Consider the following 16,976-nt stretch of genomic DNA (forward strand, 5'->3'; position numbering starts at 1 on the left):
GTGTATATTGACATGTGCTATTTTTGTTGTTTGTGTTGCCTATGCATTTTAGCAAATCTATGACCTCGACTGTTGCTCGCTCTGGACGGTGGTCATCGCTAGAGACACGATCAGATGCAGGATTTGTTAGATATTAGATAATACAGCGATTCATTAATCTTTGCGGTATATGACAACAGATGTGCATTCTTTAAGACTGTTAATCAGAGAGGGTAACTGCAAAAGGGCCATCAGATTTTAAATACCTCGGGCCTTTTTTCTGCTACATCAGAACGTCTGCTGCGTTTGATGCTTGAATGATATGTCTCCGTGACTGCTGGTGAGATGAAAGATTGCATTTTGAAGTCGTTAGTGCTGGTGTGCTCAGCCGGCTGCCCTGTATTCCTCCTCCTGTCAGAAACACTGGGCAGCACCTCGCCTGCCATCCAGAACCTTTTATCACATGAATAGGCCATTGTCTGATGATAGGACATTTCTGAGCATGTTATTGTCCATAATATGTTGCAGTTTACTTCGAAGCCAGAGGGACTGGAGGTAAGCACAGAGATGATGAAATAAAGGGGCTCTGAATAGCAATGAAATGCTGTTTGAAATGGACACATCAGCTTAGCCCAAGCTGACACCGCTACAGCTGTGAAGTTAATATAGATTGGGGTGTGGGGGGGTGCAATTTCATATGCATAGCCAAGTAAAGTGATGCACCTGGGGCTGGCTTGATGAAGAAAATGCTTCAGTTTAGATGTAATGGTTCTTTTTTTATTTTAGTATTCTTTTAGCTTTCCATTAAGTCATTTTTTAAAGTTAAAAGCCTCATTTCTACCAAGTGCCTGTCAAAGAGATGAAGAGGTATTACTTCACATCTGGCACCAGGAACAATGGTGATGGGAGGGGGGGGGGGGGGGGCTGTATGCAGAAAAAATAATTTAGTTAGCTCTCTGCAGAAGGCTTTTATAACCACAGTCAGAGATCAAATGGAAAATGTGGCAACCTATTTGAGGGGGAAAGTCATTATCTAGTACAATTAATGGTTCTGATATTTTTACCTAACGAACCTACTTTATAAAAAAAATCATCATTATGCTTTTTTTTAAGCAAAAACAAAAGCCCTTAAAAGCCTGGCTATTGGTTCAGCCTCTTCTTTTACAGTACATGCTGTTCTTGAGCAACAATTTTTCATTACCAAAACACCCTATTATAATTCATAGCAATATTCATATCTCTCATACCAAGTCAGACCTTAAGACTACATATGCATTTGACAGACTGAAATAACAGCAGGTGTTTTCTCAGCGTGGTTATGTGGGATGTTATCAAGACGTGTTCGGTGCATGACTACATTTGACTAATCAACTATCAATAACAGAAGACATGACAAGAAATACCATACTGCTGAGGAAAGTCTACATTAAACAGCCAAACTTACAGTGCCTACTAAAATCACCATGTTGCAGGACAAGCTGAGCAGTTTATAAAACCGTTGTTGGCTTCTTTTAACTTCTGTGGAGTATTGTGCATGTTGTTTCACTGACATATTATTATGGGCTTATGGTTAATTGATCCCTCGACATATGCATTGCCCACTGTATAACTTAAACATAGATTTTATATATAAATCAGGTTAACTGGGATAGCTGCTTTTCCTGTGCTGTGAGGGGGGAAAGCCTGTTCTCCTATAATCATGCTGGTTAAACACCCCGCCTGAAACTGGTGACTGTGGTGAGGATGTTAGAGGATAGACTGTGACCACCTTGACCGTCAGTGAGTTGTCTCTAGTAAAGTTGGATACAAAATAAATGTGTTTTTTGTTGTAAAAAAACACACTGTGATAGTGTAACTAAAAAATAGCTTTTCTATGTCAAAGGTAAAATGACAGAGCTCTCAAATTTGCAACAAAATGAAATAATAGCAAAAAGAAAGAGATTCTTGTAAATCCCTATCATCGAAATGATGTATTGAAAATGTCTTTCCCCTCATTAATAGTATTAAATGTCCATTCCTGGAACCATATTCTGAAACTGCTTAGCAAACTATTTAGCTGGAGCCCATCCCAGCTGACACTGAGCCGGGTACACCCAGCCCATCGCAGGGTAACACAGCACAACACTATCACGTTTGGACCCGGGGACCAAAACCTACCAGGCATAATGGACTCCGCACAGAAAGGCCCCAGGAAGGCTTGAACCCAGAACCTTCTTGATAATGCTATCCCATTATTGCATTTGTTTTGTATTTTATATTGTGATTATTACCAATATCAAAGAATATGAAACAATAATGCTGTATTGTGACCATATATTTGGTTTTATTGATCAGTTCTAGTCATTTTTGTCTCTGGGGGAATCATTTTGATGATTTATTGCATCCTTAATGCTTCAACATTGATGTTGATCAATAATTTTATAATCCAGCTTCATCCACCACATGAAGAATTACCCTACACAGCTTCACCAGAGCTCTATTTGCTTGCTCACGACCGGGGCTTTCAGCTGGGGGTTGGTCTCGTGCTCAGTACCAGCCCCTATTTTTCCTCCATCTTTCCTTTTTTCCTTTCTTAAACATGGCTTTAAGTAGACAATATTTTCTGTGTTCAGCCTAAGCTGAGTGTTGATGGTCTCTCCAGTGCCATGTGAATGAAAATTCACCCGTCATAATATTGATGGATGGAGCTACTTACAAAAAGGTACAGATGCATTTAATGGGCGGTGGAACATTTTAATGGCTAGAGGAGCACCTTGGTGCCCTTCTCTAAGCGCTTGTTGTTATTAAGTGCAACAAGAATGGAATTATAAAGTAATGAACAAGGTTTAAAGGAAATTAGTCGTCTGAATCCTTACCCCGGAGAATATCAGTGGACAAACAGTGGCATGGTGCGACTATCCTCTTGTCCTCCTGCGTTTATTCTTGAAGTACACCACCAGTTCTCATGTGTGTCAGTCGATGAAATTTAATTTATATCCAACGTCCCTAATTTACCTCAGAGGACTTTACAATCTGGACAGCATATGTTTTTCATTATTCCTCAGCAAACATACACCAGCAGGGCCAAATCTGACATATGGAGCATCAAGCCTTTGGATATATGGTTCATTTTTTCAGTCCATTCATCCATTTTCTTCTGCTTCTTATTTAACTCCTTTAAGAGATATAGACAAACTGCAATTTATTCAACATTTCCTTCATATAAAATATTGGTCAGTTGTTTCTAATGTCTGAACCACAAACCAGTTCTTCCATTTTTACCAGCCTGTTTTAACAATTCACTTTTTCTTCAGTTTTCAGTCACAGCAGAATAGATTCATGCACCCAAAATACTTCTAAGGTTACCTTTTTACCATATTTTGCACATTTGAAGGCTCTTTCTTTTAGGGGATCAGGTTATCTAAATGTAACAACACACATTTACACAACAAATGAGTTTTTGCTTTTCTGCGAATGCGATTTAACCTGAACGCTACAAGCTAAATCCTTGATCAGGTTTCTAATCTTAAATAATGATGACTAAGCTATGAATGGAGCACCGGTTTAATTCAAGAGTCATAAAAAATGCATGTACTCAGCTAAATCTTACAAAATAATTTTCGTGAACACTTCTGTGGGTTTGCATAGGCTTTGTCATAAAAATATGCGATTTTGATTAATCTGGCTCCCTGAATGGTTAGATCAATGGGATCAACAAAGGAAGGAAGACGTTCCACTTCATGGTTATGCCCAAAGATGAATTCAGTGTACCAAGACAATGATGGCAGAAACAAGAGCTGATGCAAAAACCACACACACACAAAACAAAGTCTGAATCAACTCAGATCCATCTTGCTGTGATGATACAACGCCAGCCATGGAGTCGTGAAAACCCCCTTGCAGAATCTGGCCTGTACTGACACTTGCTTGGTGTCTGACTGCGTGTGCATTCCTGCACGCATGTGTCTTTGTATGTGTGTGTTTGATACCTGTGGTTAGATTTATTGGATTCGGAGGTGTCTCCTGCTATGTGCTCTGTGGTACAAGTGGGTTTGACTCAGTTTCTCTGTGTGAAGCTGGCAATGCTATGGACTGACCTTGCAGTGGAGGTGTCACTCTGCAGAGTTGTTGTCATTACTCAATTAGATAGAATTAGGCACTGGCTAACGTGACAGTAGCGTGCTGTGAAAACAGGCTCCACATTAGATTCTAGACTTGGCAAGGTTAATTTTAACGGAACACCAATGGAATCCATCACAACAGGACGGTGTTTATGTGATGATATATGAAGCCACATCTGCATTTCTCTGTAGGAAAAAAGGGCATGCCTGCTGCTCTAATAAGCAGCGAGGTTAATGCAGTGTTAGGTCAGGACAAATGTCGTTATACTTTCAAAACACAGCGCACAACTTAAACATATGTTGGTTGTCATTTGCAGTAGGTCAACATGCATCATCCAACCTGGCCTCAGTGTGGGTTATTAAGTGCTTGGCTTTGGTAAAAATGACATTTGAATAATTATTCTCAGCACTACACTTAACTACAAAGTGGAAAAAAACAAGGTCAAGAAACAAGAATTTATTTTGCAGAATGTAGTTATGACAATATGAATATACACAAACTGATCACTTCATTAGGAACGGTAGTTAATTTGTAATTAATGCAAATATCTAATCAGCTAATCACATATCAGCAACTCATGGTCAAAATGATCTACTGAAGTTCAAAGCAAGCATGAGAATAAGGAAGAAAGGTGATTTAAATGACCTTTCATAGTTTCATTGAGGATTTCAGAAACTGCTGATCTACTGAGATTTTCCCACACAGCCATCTCCAGGGTTTACAGAGAAGGGTCAGAAGAACAGAAACTCTCCAGTGTGCGGCAGCTCTCTGTGCAAAGTTCTCGGTCAATACAGACAGCAAAAATTGCAAACAACCACTTCTTACAATCGGGGTACGCAGAAGAGCATTTCTGGATGAAGGTTTGACATGTTATGGGTTTAGATGGGCTACAGCAGCAGATGACGCCACAAAGTGCCACTCTGATTAGCTAAGAACAGGAAACTGAGGTTCACTAATACATGAACTATACTTATGCGTCTTAACTTAACTGGAACCCCATTTTAATGCAACGCCACAAGCTTCTGCATTTTTTATATTTATGAGAAATGTAATTACATGTCAAGTCGCAACAACTTGAATTACCTGCAAGTTTGTGGTGTAGGAGTTTCCAGTTACAACATCAGTTAAGACGTAGATTTCCAGTTGTCCAAATCAAGTTTAAGATGAAAGAACAGAAGACTGGAAAATGTTGCCTGGTCTGAGGAGTCTCCCTTTCTGTTGCAACTTCTGGATGGTGGGGTCACAATTTGGTGTAAACAACATTGAAGTACAGAATCAAGGCTCATGGTGTAATGGCGTGGAAACATTTTTTACATACTTTCGGACATCTCAAAGGTGCTCTGGTGAGTCCATGTGAAATGCAACCTCAACACCTTGTAGTAGCTGACAGGAATGGCATCTTGTGTGGTCTTCTGCTGCTGGAACCCCTCTGCATCAAGATCCAGTGTTGTGCATTGATAGATATTCTGGTGCATGCCTTGTTTGTAATGAGTGGTTGATTGAGTCACCGTAGCCCTTCTATCATTTCAAAGTAGTCTGGCCATTCTCCAGTTCATAGACGAAAGGGTGTCCAAGCTGGTACTAGCAACATGACACCTGTGACACAAGAGTATGTATTTCTATTAGCTGAACCCCAAATTCTTCTGCGCACACATGTTTATATTTGCTTTGAATTAAGGGGGATTTCGCTACCACTCATGGTGTGTTACTGGCACAAAAAGTTTGAAGTAATTTGATTGAAAACAATGATGCAATGCTTGAGTATTCGGGAAAGCGAGAGATCTAGAGTTCTGACTGACAAAAGTGCAATGGGTTGTGAGATTCAGTAGTACTAATGTGCTACATCAGTCTAATACCAGTGGGGAAATGCATTAACAGCAGTGATGTGAAAGTTGCACTAAAATGACCGAGAAAAGTTGCGAAATGAAAATGATTATTATATGATTATGATTATTATATTGGTATCATTTAAGTATAGGAAAAAGAATAAGAATTTGAAACCTTGGATAACTAAGGGTCTTGCAAATGCGTGTAAAAAGAAGAATAATTTATATAGGGACTATATAGCACAGAGAACTAAGAATGCGGAAATGAAATATAAAGTTTATAAAAATAAGTTGGTATTAATATTGAGGAAAGCCAAAGAAAGACTATTATAATAAACTTTTTCAGGAAAACAAGAATAATATTAAGGGCATTTGGAATATTTTTAAAGAAGTATTGGGTAACAAGAACACACCCTCAGATCGGCCTATTTATTTTGTTAGGAATAATCAAGTTGTCGATAATAAGACTGAAGTAGCAAACGAATTTAATTCCTTTTTTGTAAATGTTGGACCTACTTTAGCAAATTTAATTAGAAAAAATGATGACCCAGAATATGAAGTTTGGATAGGAGAAAGTAGAGTGGTTAATTCTATATTCTTAGCTGATATTACCATAAAAGAAATAGTAGCAAATGTAGAAAATTTTAGAAATACAAAATCTACTGACTGTGATGGTATATAATTAAAAAGACTTTAGACTGTATAAGTATTCCTCTTTGCTATATTTTTAATCTCTCGTTACAATCAGGAGTATTTCCTGATCGAAGGAAAGTGGCAAAAGTGATACCCTGATATAAATCAGGAGATAAGCATAGTTTTAACAACTATAGGCCAGTGTCTCTTTTGTCACGGTTTTCAAAAGTGCTTGAAAAACTTTTTGCGCAAAGACTTGATAGTTTTATTGAAAAAAATCAACTAATAAATGAAAATCAATTTGGATTTTGAAAAATAGATCAACGGCATTAGCATTGTTGACTTTCATTGATGATATTTCATCTGCAACCCATAATATTAAATACACCGTTGGGGTATTCGTTGATTTAAAAAAAGCTTTTGACACATTACAACATGTTATTTTGATTTCTAAATTGTATAATTATGGTGTGAGAGGAGTGGCATTGAATTGGTTAAAGAGTTATTTAGAAAATAGGTCGCAATATGTACATTATCTCAGCAATACCTCTGAAAGATTGAAGATTGGAGTGGCCACAGTGGTATCGATCGCTTAGAACTTTTTGGCAAAAAAGCAAAAAAAGGTTGTTTTCCCAAGATGTCAAGCTGTTCTTATAATGAGAGATTTTGTGAGAAACTCTGCTGCTTCAAAATGCAGGATATAGCCAAAGGTTGTTTTGGTGACGCCATGTAGTGTAGAAAATCTTCTAAAGTGAAAACTTTCCACATCCAGTTCCATTACAAGCACGTAAAACAACAGTAACTGATGCTGATCTGATGGCTTTTCAAACTACAGCAACTAAAGGGCTTTTTTGTTTTAATTAAAGAACTCTAGATAGAGAAATCTGTAAATCCATAATCAAACTCCTCTGAATTGCCAAAACTGACTTTCATATTTGGCATAACTATGATTGTATGTATCACAGTACGTGGATAAAGCACAAAGATGAAAGGATGGACCACTGGTCCTACCTTTAGTATTAGCTTATGGCCGTTTGCTATTTGAAATAACAGAGAGATGCAATTAGGCTAAAAATGAGCTCATTGGCTGTGAGCCATCAATGACAAACAGCCTAAATGAAGAACATAACAAATCGGTGAAAACTAGAGGAAGCGGGCTTTCAAGTGATTAAAATGTGGATGAAAAAACAGAATTACTAAATGCATTTTATAAATACTAAATGTGTTTGATTATTGGATAAAAATTGAGTGCTGTCTCTCCAAGCAGCAAATCCACATTGAAAGATTGAAGCTTGTATGTGACGTTCCTCAAGGTTCTATTTTGGGACCTAAACTTTTTAATTTATATATTAATGATATCTGTGACGAATCAAAAAGGTTAAATTTTATTTTATTTGCAGATGACACAAATTTTTATTGCTCTGGAGAGAATTTGAAAGATTTGGTTGAAATTATGATTTCTGAGATGTTAAAATTAAAAAAATGGTTTGATGTAAATAAATTATCTTTGAATCTGACAAAAACGAAATTCATGATATTTGGCAATCGTGCAAAGGAGGAAGAAGTCATTATGTCCATTAATGGAGAATTAATTGAAAGAGTTACTAAATTTCGCTTTTTGGGTGTAATAGTAGATGAAAATTTGACGTGGAAATCACATACTGAGTATATTAGAAAGAAGATGGTTAAAAACATTTATATTTTGGGAAATGTAAGAGATTTATTAGACCACAAAACAATGCACATTTTATTTTTTTCATTGTTTTTTTCCATACTTTAGTTACGAAGTTTGGGGGAATACATATGAGAATACTCTAAAACCTCAAAACTTATTACATTGCTTCTGTTTTTTGACTTTTGGAAATTGGCTAATGAATTTTCATGTGATATCACACCTTATCAGTTGGCAAGAGGCCCTGCTGGGGGGGTTGGTGGTGTGCATGTAGAAGCAAGTTTTATGAAGCTAACCTGGAAAGTCCTGAAGCCAGGTACAGTCACTGTGTGATCTGGCACGTGGGAGTGCAGCAGAATCTTACATAAAGCACATGTATATGTCACATTCCCTGTGATGATCACTGGAAGAGCAACAGCACTAGTATGTTTCCTCGGTAGCTTCCCTAGGAGAAGACCTCGCTCCAGCCAGTGCTATTAGCTGGTGAAAATTCTCTGTTGCATATAAGGCAATGCAAAGTAAAACGTCACTTGTGGACTTGTACAACTTGGAAAATAAAAAGTAGATGTTGAAATCCGAAATAACAAGAGTAGTACCTCCTCTAAGGAAAAACTTGAAATACAATATAATGAACTAAAGATACTGTATGCAACATAGATGCTTAGAAAAAGAATGTGTAATTAGCAGGAATGGGTTACAGAAAGACTATGAAACACTTCATTCACAGACATTTGAAATGTTATTTCCTGTTTCTAGATAAATGAGACACGTAAGCTCAACACACTGAGTCATATGCCGTCACAGAACCATAAACTCAGAGGGACGAATATCATGAGAAATAATGGGCTTTTTAAAATTGTACGCGGTGGGGGCATTTCAGGAGCATTAAACGGAGGTTTCCGAGGCCACTTACCAGAGCACAGGGCCTATGTTAGTCCTGTTACAGTGTGCTTATGTGCCTATTTTTCACTGTAGTGTTGAATTATTTTTCGAGGGGCATCCATCCACTCCAGCCCCATGTGGCACTAATAGCTTTCAGCATATGAATCCTAGCCTGGGCATAAAAGACCATAATTTGATGAAACATTAAAACAAATGGTTTTATACCATAGTTTGATTTATATCAGTAGTTATCTGTGTTTTACTGTTTGAGCCGAATAACCCATAAAAAGCTGCTGACCAAGCAGAGAAGTGTTTAAAGTTTTATCAGTCAAACACTTTTCAGCCTCTATGAGAAAGCACATCCCCTCTGATGGGTAAATATGGACTCCAGCCGAAGAGCTGCTCTTATGTCTGCTCTCTTTTAAAGCTAATAGTATATATTTAATAGTTGAAGGGATGATAATAGTTGGCGATAGAAAGAGGGGAAAAAAGGCGATCCACATCATTCGTATGTGATAGCTTTCCATTTGATTGGTCAAGAAGAGGTCACTCTCTTTCCTCATTTAATTTCCAAAAACATTAATCACACGGTTTCTACAGCTATTTTGAGCGTCTGCTGACCACTTTACTATGACCTTGTTCAAATTCGCAAAGGTCGTTTTACTGCTTGCCACTCTATCCCTCCCTCTCTGTAATTTAAACATTGACAGCTCCGGCTCATTAAGGTACCATCTGGTGAAATGCACTGTAAAAGAAGAAAACAGTGGAGTGCAGACCTCCAGTGGGCTCTAATAATCCCCTCTCTAAGCTGTTAACATTATTTTCAACAATGTTCCAGATAGATTAAAAGTTGTTATGAGGGCGAAGGCAAAGTTTGTCCTGATTATTGTGTGATGGGCCATGAGGCAGCTCAGCTGTAAAGCGCCTCACGTGTTAGCGCGCGTGAAGAGGGAAATGTATGCGGTGTTCTCAGTTAGGTTTGCAGAAAATAATGTTGTGATCTGCACAAAGCGAGTATACAGAAGTAAGAATGTATAAAGGATATACACTATACTGCCAAACGTGTTCATTCACCCATCCAAATGATTGAATTCAGGTGTTGCAGTTACCTTCATGGCCACAGGTGTATAAAATTAAACACCTAGGCATGCAGACTGCTTCTACAAACATCTTAGTGCCACCAGTGCAACAAGTCCAGGCATGACATCTCCTCACTCCTAAATATTCCAGTCAGCTGTTAGTGGAAGCGATTGGGAACGAAAGGCCATGAAATCATAGACAGCGTAAAATCACGGAACTCTTAATGCTTCACTATACCAAGAATTTTTGGATAATTTCATGCTTCCAACTTTGTGGGAACAGTTTGGGGATGAACATTTCCTGTTCTAATATGACTGCACACCAGTGAGGTGGTCCAGTGAGGACCAGCAAGGTCCATAAAGACATGGATGAGCGAGTTTGATGTGGAAGAACTTGACTGGCCTGCACAGAGTCTTGACCTCAACCTGAGAGACCACCTTTGGCATGAATTAGAGTGAAGACTGTGAGCCAGGTTCTCTCCAACAGTGTCTGACCTTGCACCTCTGAAGAAGGCTTCCAATGGTTCACATAAACACACTCCTACATCCTGTGGAGTTAAACCTGTTATACCTGCAAAGGGTGGGCTGATATCATATTAAACCCCTATGGATTACAAATAACACTCATGTTTATATTCCTGTGAAGGGAGATGAGTGACTATAGTACTATAGAAGTAGACATAAAATGTACAGTATCAGCGATGAACTGCATGAAAATCATAAAAAAAACACGAATGCAAAAACACTACTTAAAAATTGATTAAATGACTAAAAATTAAATCCAGCTCTCAGCATATTTACATCTCACTATTTCATGTCATGTTAGTCTTTTTTCTTTGCTGCAGTAACTTTATATCTAATGGACAGAGTGGCCACAGTGGTATCGATCGCTTAGAACTTTTTGGCAAAAAAGCAAAAAAAGGTTGTTTTCCCAAGATGTCAAGCTGTTCTTATAATGAGAGATTTTGTGAGAAACTTTGCTGCTTCAAAATGCAGGATATAGCCAAAGGTTGTTTTGGTGACGCCATGTAGTGTAGAAAATCTTCTAAAGTGAAAACTTTCCACATCCAGTTCCATTACAAGCACGTAAAACAACAGTAACTGATGCTGATCTGATGGCTTTTCAAACTACAGCAACTAAAGGGCTTTTTTGTTTTAATTAAAGAACTCTAGATAGAGAAATCTGTAAATCCATAATCAAACTCCTCTGAATTGCTAAAACTGACTTTCATATTTGGCATAACTATGATTGTATGTATCACAGTACATGGATAAAGCACAAAGATGAAAGGATGGACCACTGGTCCTACCTTTAGTATTAGCTTATGGCCGTTTGCTATTTGAAATAACAGAGAGATGCAATTAGGCTAAAAATGAGCTCATTGGCTGTGAGCCATCAATGACAAACAGCCTAAATGAAGAACATAACAAATCGGTGAAAACTAGAGGAAGCGGGCTTTCAAGTGATTAAAATGTGGATGAAAAAACAGAATTACTAAATGCATTTTATAAATACTAAATGTGTTTGATTATTGGATAAAAATTAAGTGCTGTCTCTCCAAGCAGCAAATCCACATGTGTGTGAGTGCGTGCGTGAGAGAGGAAGACACACCTGGAGACAACGCTCCAGGTCCTGCCCCCTCCCCCCAGCTGTCCATCACTGCCATCCAGGTGAGAAGGTAATTGAGGAGATTCTGTCGGAGCAGAGCAGTGGCCTCTGACAGCATTTAGAGTGCACAGAAGATGTACCAGACAGCCAGAGGTGGTTTGACGGCATCTGTTCAACATACCTTCTGACATCATGAATGCCGGTGCCTCCAGAAAAGACAACGCAAAGCAACACATAAAGCAAAAAAAAGTTTTTCTTTTTTCGATTCAACTCGTTAAAACTACTTCTTAGTTGTGTTGCACAACCAGGGAAATGTTTTCATCCCTTTCTTACACATAAAAGCTCAGAGCCACAGTAACTTCTAAGAATGAAATCTCCTGCATTACTGAGCCAGTTGAGACGTACAGCAGGAAAATGAGAATGTGTGGCAGTCCTTATAAGGTGGGTCACACAACAATGCTCCACACTGTTGGTAAGATGAATGACCTTAAGATTTATTTCCGAAGGAATAATCCTTTAACTATATATCCAGTCCAGAAAGCCTGTGTATTACACTCATATTTGGATGTTTGTTCTTTGCATGATTTATGTCCAGCACAAATACTCAAAGCAAATGCTGGAAATAGTGTGCCCTTTATGGAGCACAGGAAGCAGTAGGGGGGGTGTAGCATATGCAGTTTGATGCAGGAGACTGCAGCTTGCATCCTGTCTCAATGCAACAGTTACAGAAAAAATTGTTTTAAATAAATAAATAAATCTTAACCCATTTTTTAGTAGTCTTATCTTAACCAGGGCATAAAAATCTACAAGAATTTTCAAAATGTGCATTCCTTTGTAGATGAGTCAGTACTGAAACCTGCACTTCCTCAGCTGGCAATCGCCTTAAACAAAGAGCTATTTAAGGGAACTTTAAAGGAAGAATATTGAATATTTATGGAGATAATGATTTTCTTTAATATTTATGATATTAAATCATAAATTTAATGATTTAAATTTATGATTTAAATCATAAATTTATGATTTAAACATTTATGATTTAGTCCCGGTATTTTGGGACTAAATAGCAATACAGTCCTGTGGTATCAGTTTTATTGTGTTTTGGGTAAATTTCAAATGTGATTAAAACTGAAATATCAATATGCAAAAGTGCAAAAATGCACCTTCTGGGAAGCCACACCTGCTTGACCTCCAGGCGTGTTCGAGAAGCTGAGCTGAACCTGAAAGAGGTATGAACCAGTGGCAGAGGACTTGAAGTGTTTGTGTTACTCAGGCTCTTTTAAAAGCATAGGCCAGCATTCTGAAGAAATTATGAATTGTCTAGACTCTCTATACCTCGTGGCTTTCTTGAGAAAATTAGAATTAGAAATAGGTTTAACCCTTTTGTGGAAGTACATCCAAAGAGCTAAAGGTATAAATAAATAAAGAAGACAAAGCCTGAGGTTTCATTTCATATCTCCCCAAAAACCGCCCGCAATTAATTTGCAGCAGTAATGTGTCGGTGGGTTCAGACCGGAATTATTCATCAGGTGGTAAATATTTGTGCGCTGCATTAGTGATGTTTTTGTCCAGAAGAAGAAAACAACCACATCCTGCCTACCTAATGTGGAGCTAAGGACGTTTCAGAAAATGCATTTCGCTGATAACCTTTCTTGTCTTAGTGAATGGATGAAAAAAAAAAGAGAGAGAGACTCAACAGTGTCATCAGGTCACACTAAGACGGTTTCCCAGATTTAATCTCGACGTTACAACAACGGCCATAAAGAGGTCCCTTTACAGCGCTGATGTCCGCGCGTGTGCAGATGGCAAAGTGCTTGGTGTCAGAAGGATTGTGACACCATAGACCAGAAGCCAAAAAAGCATATTGCGGCAGCTGCTTGTGTGCTGTTCATCACCATTCTCCCTCTGGGACTTTGACAGTCATTTTCCTCTCCGTCTATTTTTATAGTTGGTTTGAGGGAGGTTTGCTTAACTAGATTAGAACTCTGTTTTAATCCTTTTAATACAGCGAATCCCATCTCAAATCAAAGTGCTAAAACCCTACACTGCACTGGCATTTCTGCCACCGTCGTTATTTCTTTTTAATTATTTTTAATTTTCGAAGAGAACAAGCTGTCAGCCATCGCGGCCTGCTTTATTTGGATAGGAGGGATGGATACACACAGGGATAATTTTAGTTAAGACAGCACAACAGCCAGGAATTAATCCCTCCATTAACTGGATTGTGTTACTACTTCTCCCCTGTGGCCCTGTTTCCTAAACAGAGGGTGGCCTGGTGATGCACGGATGCCTGATGCATGTTGTGTTTAATGGTCATTAGCAGCACAATGTGGATACATAAAGAACCTTATTCATTATCAGGGACCGAACTGCAGAATTATTCAAACTAATGTTGCATGAGCCATTATTGGGACAATTATGCATGTCGATGCTTTTGATTTGATTCGTAAGAGATCGAGGTCGTGTTAAACAGTTGGTTGATTTGCTCTCCGGTGTTGTAATGCCACAGTGTGCAAATGCCTCTGGGGACTTTTTAAAATATATATATATAAATAATGAATGTATTGCGCTGTCTCTAAAACTGAGCTAATTTCTTGGAATTAAACAAAACAGGAGGTCGTAATCAGGTCTTGCTCCTGTATAAAGTTTATAGTGGTAGTATTCACGCTGATCTTTGATCTCTTTCTTTAAGAGAGCTCGACTTCCTCATTCAGAGAACTGTGGGGCTTCTCGTCTTGCCTCCCCAACAGCTGCGCCTCTTTCATAACCAATCCTTTCCTTCCTTCTCTGACAGCTCAGCAGATTTAAGAGAGATTGATAAGGACTTCAGTAATCAATACCGACTTATACACCTGACATGGAGTCAGCAGTTAACTTTGAGACAATGAGGAATTGATACAGCTTTGGCAGCACATCACACCCATCACATGAATGTCAATTTAATAGGCAAACTGTATTCTAAGAGAATACAATACCACTAAGATTTGAGCGAAGTGGGAACAGCGCTCGCTTACGTGGTGATGGTGAGCTGGTGTTTATGTTTGCCATGTTTTGGCTTCACCACGAGTGAGGGCGGAATTTGTCCATTTATTTAAGTGTTCGTTTTTGGGTCGATAATGGTGCTCTGGGAAACGTTTAGGAACCATCAAAGCCTGAAGGCGGGACTCGAATGTCGGCGCTACGCTCAATATCAATCCATACAATCGTGGTCAAGACATTTCGGTTAAGCATCAGTCTCGCGGAGGCATTAGCAGAAAGGTCAGGGCACTTCCCCCACACTCTCCAAGGAGGTAGGATATGATGATGATGTCTGAGGACAAACATACAACTTTAGTGGCAGACGCTGCGCTGTTACAAAGGATACATGACACCTGCTGAACATGAATGTCAGTAAAAATTATGGGGATCCATTTCAGATGTGTTGAGATCTTCAAGGCTAAAGCGATCACATACGTTAGGACTGCTTGTGTGGAGAATGTGTGGAAATATCACAACGACAGCACTAACCGTGCTGAGCCAAGACCAATTATCTCCAGTCACAGCGCAGAGTTGACCTGTGACCCCAAATCAATACACCTATTCTTGTAAGCTTGCGGCACTAATGGATATTTTCTCCTCCTTCATCTTGCACGTGAATCTCGAGCAGTTGTCAGATCCTTCTGACTAATGACGGGCTGTAACACTCTGATTGATATTGTAGCTGCTGCTTATATGAAAGTAATAAAGACACAGGAAACTTGAGGTGTCAAGTTGGGGGATTTATTAGAGAAGGGTGGATATAAAGGTATCGTATGCAGGGGTTCTATTCTCTGAGCAAACCACAACTAGTCAAACCTCTCTGTCTATATTATACGCTACACGACTTCCAAACAAGGTCATCATAGTTAGTGACGTTACCATTCAAGAAAAGGGGTTTAAAAAGGCAATACAATAGACCATAAGTGTGCTTTGGTAAAAAAAAAAACAACACCATATGGATTATTATTAATATTATTATTATTATAATCATCGGGAATGGGGGAACTACTCGGATGCTGACACTTCCAGGTATTTTAAACATAGGTTATTCCTAGCACTACAGGTTAACATTCAAGTTGAAAAAAAAAAAAACAAAGTCATCAAGGATCATACCACCACTGATATCCTCCGCTTAGAGCAACTCCTTTACTGAACCATGTAAGATTTCCATTGAGACTGTTTAAGTGTGTATACAAGCAGCCAGTCAGTAGCACATTAATGATACAGCTAGAATATCAACTGCCACAATTAATTTTATTATCTTTTTTAATGCCTCACTTCCTCCTCTGATATGTTTCTTTCCCCTTTTTTTTTGTTTTTTAACTTCCATATTTTCAAAATGTCGTTCTGTCTTTGTCACATTTTGGCTCTCACATATTAAGCTACAATAAGATCGATAAATACTGTTGGATTGTGTGCTGGCTGTCTGTGAGCCATGAGGACCACAGTGTTAACAGGAGCCACAGTGTGGCAGTTTTAATATATACTGTAGTCCTCCTGAGGTGTCACCAAGCACACACAGGGCAAACAGAGCTGGGTTAACACAATGTAAAAAGGGAACTTTTTCATCAACTTCTCGCCGTCATGTTGAGTTGTTTTTCTTAAGCATGACTTCTTTTTTCGTTTTTCTCTTTCTTCTTAGAAGGAGTCCATGGCCTTGAATTCGCTGAGGGCCTGGACGGGGGAGATGTGTTTCTTCTGGGAGCCTCGTCGTACACGAGTCTGGCATTCCTCGGGCTTCTCCCTTTTTACCAGAGGCTTCTTCTCGGGGGCCTTCATGCGCCAAGACACAACGGGCGAGTTAACAGCCGCTGTTCCGTACACCTTCTGGTACTTGGTGGAAGCTACATAAGATGCCTTTACAGTCAGCACCACTGCATTCATTAGGTTCTTGGCCGCTTGGATCAGGGAGGTGGCGCTGTCCAGCTGAAGAGGGTACGATGAGTTGGAGGGGAAAGAGAAAAATATTACATCAAAAGTCAGTTTGTCTTAGAATGAAAAGGACACAAATTTTCTTGCCTTAAACAACATTGAAACATATCAGTTACAGTATTGTGCAAAAGTGTTGAGCCACCCTCATTTCTTTCCTCATTCTCATTTCTATCTACAGCAGAGTGTGTACAGTTCTGTTGAGCTAGAAAAAGTAACACTGGTATGATCACTTGCAGTGTTGGGACTAA

General features: G+C 38.8%; 1 protein-coding gene across 1 annotated transcript in view; it reads right to left on the bottom strand.

Moving 5' to 3' along the window:
* Positions 1–15,527: 15,527 nt before the first annotated feature.
* ctnna2 (catenin (cadherin-associated protein), alpha 2) overlaps positions 15,528–16,976 on the bottom strand; it is a 320,434-nt gene continuing 318,985 nt past the window's right edge. Inside the window, exon 18 of the mRNA XM_005748704.1 lies at positions 15,528–16,722. Coding sequence (XP_005748761.1) covers positions 16,435–16,722 — 288 coding nt within the window. The 3' untranslated portion in view covers positions 15,528–16,434. The remainder of the gene's footprint in view (positions 16,723–16,976) is intronic.

This window comes from Pundamilia nyererei, unplaced genomic scaffold (genome assembly GCF_000239375.1).
Source record: "Pundamilia nyererei isolate P.nyererei 1_Seehausen unplaced genomic scaffold, PunNye1.0 scaffold00227, whole genome shotgun sequence".
In the NCBI taxonomy this organism is placed as follows: Eukaryota; Metazoa; Chordata; class Actinopteri; order Cichliformes; family Cichlidae; genus Pundamilia; species Pundamilia nyererei.